The following is a 12474-nucleotide window of genomic DNA, read 5'->3' as shown; positions in this document are numbered from 1 at the left end:
TTAAGTGTGCAGCTGTTTAAAAGTTTAGCGTACTGTAAAGTTAGATTGTTTACTGCCAGAGATTTGATGGGTCTGGCTCTTTCCATAGAGCTGATCCCATGTCCGCTACCAATTGATGATGTTTTCTGGAATTCAAAGCTCTGCTAAATGTATATATTTTCACATCTGGGGTAGATCTAGTCCAAGTCTAAATGAATCTCACAATTTCTGCTGTTCATGCCACCAGCCCTCTTCCTTGTTGGTAAAAAAACAAGCAATGGCATACTCAATAGGTCTCGCCTATGGGACCTTATAAGTGTTTAGCCATGCAACAGTTGATGTTGTTGCACTAAGGATATTGTGCTGCATAACTAAATACTTATAAGGTTCCAAAAGCGAGACCTATTGGCTATGCCAATGCTTGTTAATTAATATGGTTCTGTGCTGCTTTCTCACCCTTCCAAAACTTTGGCTATTGCGCAAAAAAAAAAACTGCCTCTTAGTGTGCACATATCAAGCAGTTGGAGACAATTACACTGAAAAATAATCTTTCTGTAACATTTCTCTCTCCTTACTTCAGCTCACCTCTAATACCTTAACCCTATCTACTTCTCAGCGTACCTTCATCCTCGCTGTCCATCTCAGTTCTTGCTACCTCGCTGTTGTCTACCTAATTTCTCTCTCAATATACCTGACTTCATCTTTCTCTACCACTCTCTCATGACCCTTTGTCTATCACTCTATGTCCCTTTCTTCCTCAGCTCGCTCTCTAGCTCATCTCACTCTATATACCTCGACACTTTTTCCATCCTACCTCCCTCTATATTTTCCTCACCTCTTTATATCTATATCCATGTCTCTGCTTCCTTAACTCTCTCTACATCTCTCAGCTCTTTCTCTAGCTCACCACTCCTCCCCATCTCTCCATCTCATTCTTCTCTCTACTTCATATCTCGCACTACCTCACCTCTCTATACCCCAACGCGCTTTCTCCATATGTAAGATACCAATTTACCTCAACAATAAGTCACTATCTTACCTCTCCACCACCCCCTTCTCTTGTTCTATTTCCTTCACCTCTCTAAATGCCCTAATTCATTATTGGCTACCTCTAGTTCTCTATTTCTCTACCCCCACTGCTTTTTCACTATCATTAACTCCTCTTCCTCCTTCTGCCCCTGTCTCTCACTCAAACATATATCTTTTTCTGGATCTCCGCCTCCATTTCAACTCATCCCCTCCACCTCAACTCACTCAACTTCTTCTTTATAAATCTTTTTATCTCACATCTTTTCCACTTTTTCCATCTCATAACTTTCTACCCCACCTACGCCATCTCTCTTTCTCAGTTTCATGTATATCGCTCAAATTCCACTGTTTGCTCTACAGTACATTTCACTTTCTACCCTTCACCGCTCTCTCTGCCGTCACCACTAGTCTCTTTGCCTGACCTGATTTTGCATACTTCAGCTCATTTTTCTGTTTTTCTACATTCCAACTTTGTTTTACCCAAGTCTACCTTTACCCATTTACCTCTCTGTAATTCACCTCTTTCTACATCCCCTTTCTCTCTACCTCACCCTTGGGGTACCGAACCCCTCTGACTCTCTCTACATTTTCTTCTCCCTATATCTTTTTTCTCTTCCTACATCTTCCTCTTTCTATCTGTACATTTTTCTCCTGCCTACCTCACCACTCTCTATTTACTGTATTTTTCTCCCTACCTCAATGTCTTTCTACACCAAAGCTTTCTCTACTCCATTCTCCCTCAGCATCACCTCTCTTGCTATACTTTTTAAGTCTCTGCCCAAAATGTCAATAACAACGATTTAAAAAAGGTCTACAACATGCTGTCTCGACCTGAGCAAAGGTGCCCTTCGATCTGCCAAGGAATCTCAGGCTGGGGCGCCGTCAATCTACGATGAAAAGGCTGGAGGCACTTGCCTTCTCCCTCTGACATTATGAAAGAGGGAATTCAGGAAACATGTTTTCGGGCACTATGCCTATCAGACGTTTTTAGAGCTTAAGTTGAATAAGTGTTTGACTGGGTTAAGATTCTTTTCAGAGCACTGGATATAACTGAGGTCTTTGCAATCATGGCGGCACTAAATGTACTGTGGCCAGATGGTTGTACATTGTGCTTGGCAGATCAGCCGCATAGCAGGCAGCGTGGCTCATTGTAACACATTTTCATTTCAAGGATGGCACTCCTTCGAGCGGGTCCAGTGGCTTACAAATTCTTCCTGGGCACCACCGCATCTCAAGTACTGTGCGCCACTGGCTTGACTACCATTGGCTAATTTGCACTTGTGTTGGCTGGGTCAGCAAAAGCTTTATACTTCCAGCCCACCTCTGGAATATTCAGTGATGTGGGAATCATTTGGCTGGATTCAACCGGTGTAGATTGATTTAGGTTTAGATGTAATTCCTCAGCCACAACAAAGAGGAGACCTCAAGGTGACCATAGGCAAGCAAATTGCCTATTAATTTTGTATTGAATTCTGGTGCATACCGTTTGTGTTCCATTAAAAATGCTGGACTTTACAACACTTAAAAGGGAATAACTGCGCTAAACAGACTACTCGCAGAACAATCCAGTCAATCCATCTCTGAGTAAATGTAAACAGCTTTTGTCAAAGAAATTGCCACCAGGAATGACAGTGTGAGAGTAGTTATCTAGTCTAAATTATGAATTGAAATGCTGTCTAAAGTATAAATTATATCCGAAAAACATTTCTAGTGCTGACCTACAGTACTGAGAAGAGGTTGAAGTTGCTATTTGACATCCAATTTCTTTACTGGTGCATTTATTTAATAGGCGCTGTAACAATTTATTAGAAATGGGGCCAAGGATTTGTATGGCTAAAGAATCATGGCAGCATAGCCCCATAGTGTGTCAATTTTGCCTCAGTACAGACAGATTTATATTGCTTTTTTTTGCTTTTCGTCTTACTGAATTTGCTTGTTTCAAGTGTTATATTGTTGTTGCCAGTTTTTTGTATACTGTATAAAAAGAGTCAATTCATTTTTATTTTTATTTTTTTAATTTTCAGCAAAACCATTGTTATAACAGAATAATGTAAAATGAATAACAGATGTGACCAATTGCTTTTGTAAAGATTATAAATAAATATCTTGCCAATAAAAAATAAAAAAAAATTAAAAAAAGAGATTGGAGAATTTCCATATCGTCAGGAGCCAAAGTCATGAGGTATGAGGCACACATCAACAATGCAGCATTTGTATGGATAACTACCTCACACTATCGGAGAACAGGTCTGGAATATTTGGAAACTTGAAGGCAGGGACTTCACCCAAAACTGGAAAGTCGACAATAGTCTCGATGTTGAGCAGTGACCACACACTGCTCCCCAAAGAGCCAAAATGGAGACTCTCTATGCTCCAGCTGGGCATGCTGCTGCTCTGATGGCGATTCTTGGGTTTCAGGCAGTGTTAATGATGCATCTGAAGTACTTCTCTCCTTTCTCCTTCTGTCATGCATGAGCAGCTTCAGCAAAAAAGCTCAAATAACAAGCTCACTATGCATGGGTCTAGAACTCTCTGCAAACTCTCCGACTGGCCTACCTTGCTTTAGAGTCCCATTGGTTATACTTTACAGCAAGTGCAACTGTCAAAGTCACGACATCCTGACAAGAAGATCAGGTGCACTGAATGTCCATGGCATAACGCTATATACAACTACCTACATTTTAGAAAAACAGATTTCCTGTGTCTAAAAAGCATTAAACCAAAAATCACAAGCTGCAAAAACGATGCCACTCGTTCGGAAACTGCAATAAACAGATACAGAACAAAGTCATTCTGTAGATGAAAAAATACATTTGACAAAAGTGTTTATGGATCCTCGCCAGAGTTTAGTTTGAAACCAGACATGAAATAGTCACCCAATAGAAGCCTACCGATGTGAATAGCTGGGCAGAAGGTTAAGTTTTAAAATACTGCAGAACTCTTTGAATGTAGAGGGTCTATGATCGATGATATAAATATCTGGCTTTAGTAAATGATGTTAAAAAGTGTACCTGGGAGTATCAAGAAGGTCTGACAATAGGGAATCGTGGCATGCCTTAAGGAGTTCTAGAAGACATTTTCGAGATTCTTGGGTGTGTGGAAAAGAGTCAGACAGTGAGAAACATGTGCTATTCAATTCTGTTACTGAAGTCCCTCCAAGCAACACACAGACAACTCATCACATCAGCCACAGCAAAGTCCTATCCAAATGCCTTTAATGAAGCATCTAACAGAAGAGCCCTTTTCAAAACAATCAGGCAGTTCTTCAACCCCTGCTTTATCCTTCTCTCCCATTTTCCAAGGTCAAGCAGAATGCCATCATCCTCTTCTTTAGTGCAAAAAAACAGGAGATCTTACAGCACACTGACGAAACCAAGGCCACTTCTGTTTTTAGACGCACACCTTCTTGTAGCATCCTACAAAAGCCACCTTTCAAACCCTAAGTCTCGCAGATCTCACTCAAATACTCTACCGCCTCTAAAGACTTCTTACACTAGTCTTTCATCAAAGGACTCTAAGGAGAAGCTCGCTCACACCTACTCACTATTGTCAACACTTCCCTCACTCAAGGCCTTTTTCGAAAACCTTTAAGACAGGCCACATCATTGCACTCTTAAAGAAACCTACACTAGAGCGCCTACTGGGATACCACTCACCCACCATTCACCAGCAAGATGACTGAAAAGGCAGTCAACTCCAAGATCACAACTCCAAACATCTCCTGCACAGTCAGCAATCTGGCTGCAGATCATGTTGCAGCACGGAGACAGCTACCTTACACGTAATAGATGAAAACCTCCTGTTCACAGATGATGACGTACCCTTTCTCCTTATATTACTGGACCTCTAATCTGTCCTTGACACCATTGACCATCCCACCCCCATCAAAATCCTGAAGTCGTGAATGGTGTTCACTCGTAATGTCCTTCAGTGGTTATCCTCCTCCCTTGCCAACCAACACTTTTTCATGCACATGGGCACCTCCAGGTCCCAGACAATTCCTATCACCTTTGGAGTCCATGGTTCTGTACTGTTCCAGATGTCTTCAACCTGTACGTGGAGCTTGTTGAGCGCCATAAAGAGGATAACAGCATCAAAGTTCACAAATACACCGATGATACACAACTATGTGTGAAAGTACCAAGACCAGCACTTACCTGAAACTTAACCCAACTAAGACAGAATTCCTGTTATTTGGCAAGAACAACATGCAAGAATTTGTATAAACTGGGATCACTGAAATGAACTTTGATGGCTTCAAACCACAAATTCCACTCAATGCCAAGTAACTTGGATTCACCCTGCACTGTAATCTAAACCTCGATCAACATATTGCCGAGAAAACAAAGACAGTCTAGAACCTTCTCTCTCTAGTGAAGGACATTTTACCAATCTTCCTACAAGGTGACTGCCAAACTGCTTTTCAAGCCAACATACTCTAATATCTGGATGGTGGAAACACCCTTCTCCATTGTCTCCAAGAAATATGGGCAACCACATTACCCCATCTTAATGGAACTCCATTTGCTTCCATTGCCAGGCCACACAATATTCAAAAGCAGCTGCAACATTAACAAAAGCCCTTGCGACCTCTCCACTCACTCCCCATCCCCCGCTGTTTACTTTATACATTGCCTTCAGCCCTGCCTTTGTCTAGGTTGGCGCTACATAAGTACCACATCCATACATCCATTCATTAGAATATTACTAATATCAGTATTTTCTTAACATTTCTGCTGATCATGGCAAGTTATATCGCTAATGTTACATATTCTTTGGATCAAAGACATAGGAATAGAGAGAGGCCTTGCCAAAGAAAAAGATATATAAACAAATCTACCAGTCATAGCCCTTGTATTCCTTTGCCACGTCAGTATCACGTGTCAATTAATTTATGGATGTGCCAAATTGATTGGCAGTTTCCATGGGTGAGAGCTGGAAGCATGTGTCCTGGTAGCCACACAAAGTGCATACCAACCTGAAACCAGAATGAGAGTAGTAAACCCAACCCATGTATTTACACACAACAATAATGCGATTCTTAATAATTCATAATTCACAAAATATTTAAGAACCACTAGTGACTATTTTAAAAGTATGACTTATTGTAAGGTTAATGCTGGAGATTCTTGCATGACCTGAATGACTTCTCAGGGCCTTGCAACATAGACATGCATTTACTCCATCAATTAAGAACCGCTTATGGGCGAATTTTAGACGCATAAAAGGAAGGAAAACGAACAATGCCTATTAAAAGGTGTAAACGTAATCCTGTACTTTGGATTGGGTTAAATATATATATAGTGCCCCATACATCAACAAAGAAGAAGGGATCCATTAGCTGGTCCTGAGGACGTCACTGGAGCCTGCAGAATGTTCAACATGCTCGGCAAAGCGTTCACTTGTCTGTTTCCAAGACTGAGCAACTGACTTTGCATTTGTTACTTGAATCCAACGTTAACGTAGGCAGAGCTCTTGCTGCATTAGGGAGGCCTGGGATTCATCCATGAATAGAGCACTTACTCACCAATCAAATCCTTGACATGTGCAGAAGATTTCTGATTAACAAAAAACTGTAACCTAGCAACCTGTTCTGTAGCATCCACTCATTTGAATTTATATTGCTCCAGTGGGAGAGCATTTCAATTGCGTTCCTTCACTATGTTCCAATGCAAGGGGATCTGCAGCAGATATGGAGGCGGCAGCTAGGAGTTTGTGACGCTGCTAACTTTGCGGACGCTTGGGGTGAGTCCGCCTCCACTAGCTGGTGGATGTTCTTGAGAACTGAAAACAGGTGCCATGTTAACAACAGCCCCTTAGAAAAGTATCTGAGGCCTGAGACTACTTGGTAAGCGCCTAATGGTGGCCCTGGCTGATATTGTTCAGATTCTTTTTATCTATTCTATTCTGTTTTAAAAAAAAACTCCCCCAACAGACCAAAGACTGTAGTGACATCAAAAGGCATACAGCCAAACAGCCAGAAGAGGCTGGATTGACGTGGTTGTTCTGTCACCAGCTACTGGTCAAGGAGACCGATCTACAAGATGTCTAGAAAATGGAAGCCAATTTACTATCTTCAATTAGGGAGTAAAACTTCCCTTTCATCATGCAAAAAGCCAAGGAACCAAACTAGTTTGTACCATAATCCATGCACTGTTTTACTTTAGTTAATGGATATTCGGTGTTCCATAGGGCTGTAGAGGCAGTGACACGTCTTTCCTGCCCCTCCTTCCCAACTATGTAGCAAGCATCCAATGTGGTATGAATGAACCCTGCTTTATAAAATGTGACTTGCTGCAGACAAGAGTTTAGCAGATAATACTGTCAAATGCTGGATCCAAGTCAATAAACCTGCACTCAGGGATCTTAGATAGGCAACCACAGCCGAAGGGACTAGAGAGGGAGATTGCCACTAGAGGTGCCACACTGCACCCAGAATACATAAAGATGTGCACACAAAATACCAGAAGGACTGGTTTCAAAGATGATGCTCTTTGACTGCTAACCCTTGGGAAAGGGACTCGGAGTGCATTGCTAGGGTTCCGAATCAGCTTCTGATTTGCAAGAACATGTAGAGGAGAAGATGTCCAGTAGGGGGTACAGTTCTTCTTATTAGGAACTACCCCGGAGGCTTTTGTATAAACCCTATAATACCGATGCTCCTAAGAGTCCAATGTATGAAATACCTTTCAGAATCACCCTAGTTCAGCCTTGCCAGAGGTCTTTCATCCTTGGCGACTGAAAATGCAATAGGGCGACATGCGTGGGCAGTTCAAGTCTACAGACTTCAAAGAGCGATAAAAATGGTTAGACGGATCAATGAGAAGGCATAGCTTTTGAAGGTAGAGCTTCTTTGGGATTTCAGTTCTCAATGCACTGCTGACTTGAAGGTGTGACAAAACAATCTTTTACATCGTTACTCAAAGATGAGCATGCAACGTGAAGGTCTAAGCGTCATCTGTTCCCACAGTGTTATTGCCAGCATATTTTCTGTGTTTCTTTTCTTCATAACACCCTTCCCAATGGATCTGGTCGTGGGGTTTGCGGTTATGAAATAAAGAATTTACCCTGAGTATAGTGTAAATCATGCAGCGGTGCCACAAGAATCTCTAAATAGGAAGGTGTTCTTTGCCTTCTCACATGTAGTAGAGACCTGATTTCAGAAGAGAGCAGCAAAGATGAAGTCTGAACTTGCATGAGGAGGACATCTCACTTTTCTGTCCATGTATATCCTACATCAAAAAACTGGAATAACTTAGGAAAGGCTAGGTAGAACCGGCTACACCCAGGTATTGGAGTGAGTTTGTGATTTATTTCAATGAGCTACTGTCGGCTCACCAGCATTTCCTCTTAGGGCTTCCCACTAAGGAAAGATCTTCCTACAAACTGCCATGCTTAACACACAAACTAATTCATGCTAACCTCTCCCATTACCTGGCTTAAAAACGTAAGATCTCTGCAGGCTCCAGTCAACTCAAAGTTCAGACAATCTTTTCATGGAAATTCCCACCAGTCTTCAACATAAAACATAATCTGATTCAGCCGTTCTTCGGCCATGCAGCCAAAGTTTTGAACGCTATTCCCCCTTATATCTGGACTATTCCAATTCTACGGTCTCTCTAAAAAAGATCTGACACACTTGCTTTTAAAGCACTAGTCTCTTCCGTCTTCTAACTTAATGTTTGTTTTCTCCTGCTGCCGTAGCATGAAGTTATCCTAGCTATTGCTCTCTCTAATGCGCTACCTACTCTACTCGTTGAATCTAGGATTCCCCCTTCCCTCTGAATGTAAAGGTTTTCTTTTTCTTGTTTGCTTTGTGGTCTACACGTCTCACCTTCCATTTTTGCCAGCTTTTCATTTCCTTGTCCTCTCTCAGGTGCACAAACTCATGTGCAATGTAGTACCATGTAAATTGGCCCCGTTTCCGTAGAGTACTGTGGCTATATATTGTATGCGGTTATTTAAAACCATTACAATTTAGGAAGAGTAAAAGAACGAAGCATGCAAGATAAATTAATCTCCAGGCATAAGAGAGGAACACAAGTTAAAAGGGCCCAGAGAGCTGAGGCAATAGTCCGGATACCATAGAAAACCAAAGTGCTAGTGCAAAGAAGGACCTACCAGAAGCGGTAAGGACATCAGGGCCTTAGATACAAAGTATGATCAGTCGAATCTGTGTGCCACTAAAGGCCATTTAAAACATTTTGAAGAAACAGTAGCGTAGTAGTCCAGCATTAGGCAATTGTTTTACGTATCCTTGTTGTTTTTACTTCACATTTTGCGTTTGCCATTGGGTATGCCTGGTTAGCACATTAATGTTCTATTTAGAGCACTTTAAAAGGCGCTGGCCTAGAACGCGTGATAAAAAACTACTTAATAAACTGAAATGGAGTTCCAAGTAAAGGGTTGTTAAAAGTTTGATTAAGAAAATTATTGGCTTTATAATTGCGGGTGCAATGGACAGAATGAGATGGAACTTGGGGTGGTTATATCTGTAGTCTATGGCATGATGTGCATATTATTTTCACTCATTCGAATGTTGGAAAGAGGTTTTAAAAAATGATTCAAAACAAACTTTGCCGTTACTAAGACCGAAGGAGACATGACTTCGTATGTCCTCGATTGTTAAAAAGATTTGTAGCTGTATAACGAGGTGGCATTTATCTGCGATTTAGAGTGCTTGGAGGTGCGCATCATTGTATGAACCTGAGCTGCACTATCTCTATACCGCTTTTGGATTAACGCTGTCCGGATTGTAAAAGGCATACGGATTTCTGGAAAGTCGTTTCCCTCACCCCTATCCTGAGGAGTCCTAGATGTTTCATATAGCCGAAACGCTTCCGCGTCGACAGATTATAAGAGGAGTCTGATGAGATACTGTTTGATTTAGTTTAAAAAGATTCTATGCACAATTTTGCAACTAAGGCTCTGCAGCGATTAGAACCAATTGTGTTAATAAGACTACCTCAAAGTGTATTACCTATAGGGAATAGGTGAACACTTCCTTTTCGACGATTTGGGTGGAAGGAACCTAATACTACTGTCAATTCTTTGTCATTTGTATATAAGTGTTGTATGTGTGTGTATATATATGTATATGGTTTGTTGAGAGAAGTCCCTAAATTATGATGAAGTGAATCTGGATTACGTTAATTAAATTATGTAATCATTTGTTCTTTGGTATGTGATTGTTTCCTATGTTCAAATGTAATTTAATGAACGACAGGACTATGCACTGCTAATAGAGGAATATTCAGTCTTCTATTGAAAAGTAAGATTTATATATTTTTTCCTCCTGGCCATTTTTGATTTTTTCGTCAAAACAAACTTTAGGCACACCACCTGTATGGATATAAACAAGGTAAAATAGGTGCTGCCTGGGAATGCAATATTCTAAGAGAGCCTTGTCCCGCCTTTGGCAGTTAAGCAAAGGCTTCATTCTATGAGGGCTCTCCTTATTCCCCTTAATGATAAAGTGGATGGACCAACATGTCTCAAACAGGCATAAAACGGACATCGAGTCACAAAAATGACTTCCAGTCTTGAGCGTTACAGCAATTGTTTCTGGTATAGTCTTATTATATGGATTCGAAAAATATTTTGTGATTAGCAATTAATAATGAAGGTGAAAATTCGTTTTTAGGATAAGAGAGGCTCAAAGTTCACAGGCAGACCCACAATGATGCATCATCATGATGGATACCATCATGTGATGGCTTATGACGATAACCTGATGACCACCACTCTGTAGTCTAAGACTTCTAAATACAACACAGGAAAGTGGATGCAAATTACACCTCAGCAAAAAGGAGCTATAAAGGACATTTATTACAATACTAAGTGATTGGAGATTCGACTGTTTATAGATGTTTTTAGGATTCTCAATCCAAGGATTGTAATGGTCCAGCTTACGGATAAGAACTACAAGGCCTTCCAGACACCCAAAAATCCTGCATTCTCCCCACGACTCCCAAGTAGTGCAGCATGATCTGACTTAAGTGCACAGATGTACAGTGTGATACTCTTGGGCACGTCATTTATCTAGAGTGCATGGTCTAGGAATACTGAATAACTTGTTTGTTAAACAGTCCTGAAAAAACTAATTAACAAGTATGACTTACCTAGGTAGGGTGAGCGATCTGGACAATTCGGCAAGAAGTCAGACAGGAAACCATGATGGTACTGCTGGTGAAGACGGCTCAAGTTCGAATAGACATCATGGGTTCGGGAGTAATCAAAAATTGGGTCTGGAATGCGACCGAAGATGGATGCCAGGCTGCGGAAGCCCCCAAAGGAAAAATAGACCATGAAGGCAAACTGGAAGCCAATGAGCATGGCCAGAGTACAAGGCCTTTCCAGTATTCTGCGGATCATCTTCGAAAGAACTTCTATTTTCTTGCAAAAACGCAACTCGTTGGCTCCCCCTTCTCCAAGCACTTCTGTAAAAAAAAATAATTGGAAGAACATCGGTTACACAGAAATAGAAACTGAGACTGAATGTTTGGAAGCCAGGTGGCATTTCACTTATCACAAAGGTCTCTGAATTTATTAATTAAGCCACATATCCATTTGGTATTTTATAGACATATATTATTAAAACAAGAAAACTAAAAGAGGGGTATTGCTTTACAAACACCTAAACGTCCAACAGTTCATCAGCAGAGCTACCCATGCAGCATTAGCACCTGGACAACTAATCCCCTGCCAAAAGTAAGATGGTGGTTGCCTGTGGTAGATTGGAACACTCGTCTTATGGGTTTATTAGCATTCATCTGAACTTAAGTTTCAGGAGTTTTGAACAATTTCCATAATGTAGCATGAAGTAAAAGATATTCATATGATATCCCTTCAACTTTTGTTATTGAGCTTTATTGATCAGTTATGATTACAGTTATGTGTCATGGAGATAAAAAAAAGTATGGAATGTAACTCGAATCTCTAAAACACTGCATGGAATGTTGCCATTTCTAAAAAGGTTGCTAGTTTGGTGTTTGATGACAAATTTAGTGAATCTTCATTGTATTTTCTCAAGAACTTCTATTTTAGACACTCTACAGATGTGTCAACATACGCCCGTAACTGCAATACACCAGAGCTCCCATTGTGTGTTCTGGATGACCCTGATGTAATCTAACCTAAATCTTTAACAAGATACTATGTTGTGGTTAATGATCAGGTAAAAGGCACCAGGATGTGACCAGAATGCAGTGAGGTCATTATGGAATGTATATGTATGATTTAGCTGTGAAATATGGCAGTGAATTTAACTGGAGGCAGCCGTCCATTCTGCCTGATACTTTGCTTAATATCTCAATAAACTACCATTTGGAAGAACTACATGTGGAGTGGTTTTTGTAGGTGATCAAAATCCAAAAACCTTATTTTACCTATCTGACCTAACCATGTGGTGGATGCTTGGGAGAAAGGGGGCTGAACAGTGAAATTATAGATGGGTTTATTTTTTTC

At 40.8% G+C, this 12474-nt stretch overlaps 1 protein-coding gene across 2 annotated transcripts in view; it reads right to left on the bottom strand.

Annotated features, from left to right (window-relative positions):
* B4GALT3 (beta-1,4-galactosyltransferase 3) overlaps window positions 1-12474 on the bottom strand; it is a 311808-nt gene that overhangs the window by 48697 nt on the left and 250637 nt on the right. For both annotated transcript variants that reach the window (XM_085639731.1, XM_085639732.1), the window contains exon 2: window positions 11130-11447. In XM_085639731.1, coding sequence (XP_085495857.1) covers window positions 11130-11382 — 253 coding nt within the window. In that variant the 5' untranslated portion in view covers window positions 11383-11447. The remainder of the gene's footprint in view (window positions 1-11129; window positions 11448-12474) is intronic.

Source organism: Triturus cristatus, chromosome 12 (assembly GCF_964204655.1).
Source record: "Triturus cristatus chromosome 12, aTriCri1.1, whole genome shotgun sequence".
Lineage (NCBI taxonomy): Eukaryota > Metazoa > Chordata > Amphibia > Caudata > Salamandridae > Triturus > Triturus cristatus.
Note: the sequence above shows the minus strand (reverse complement) of the source record. Positions and strands in the feature narration are given on the sequence as shown.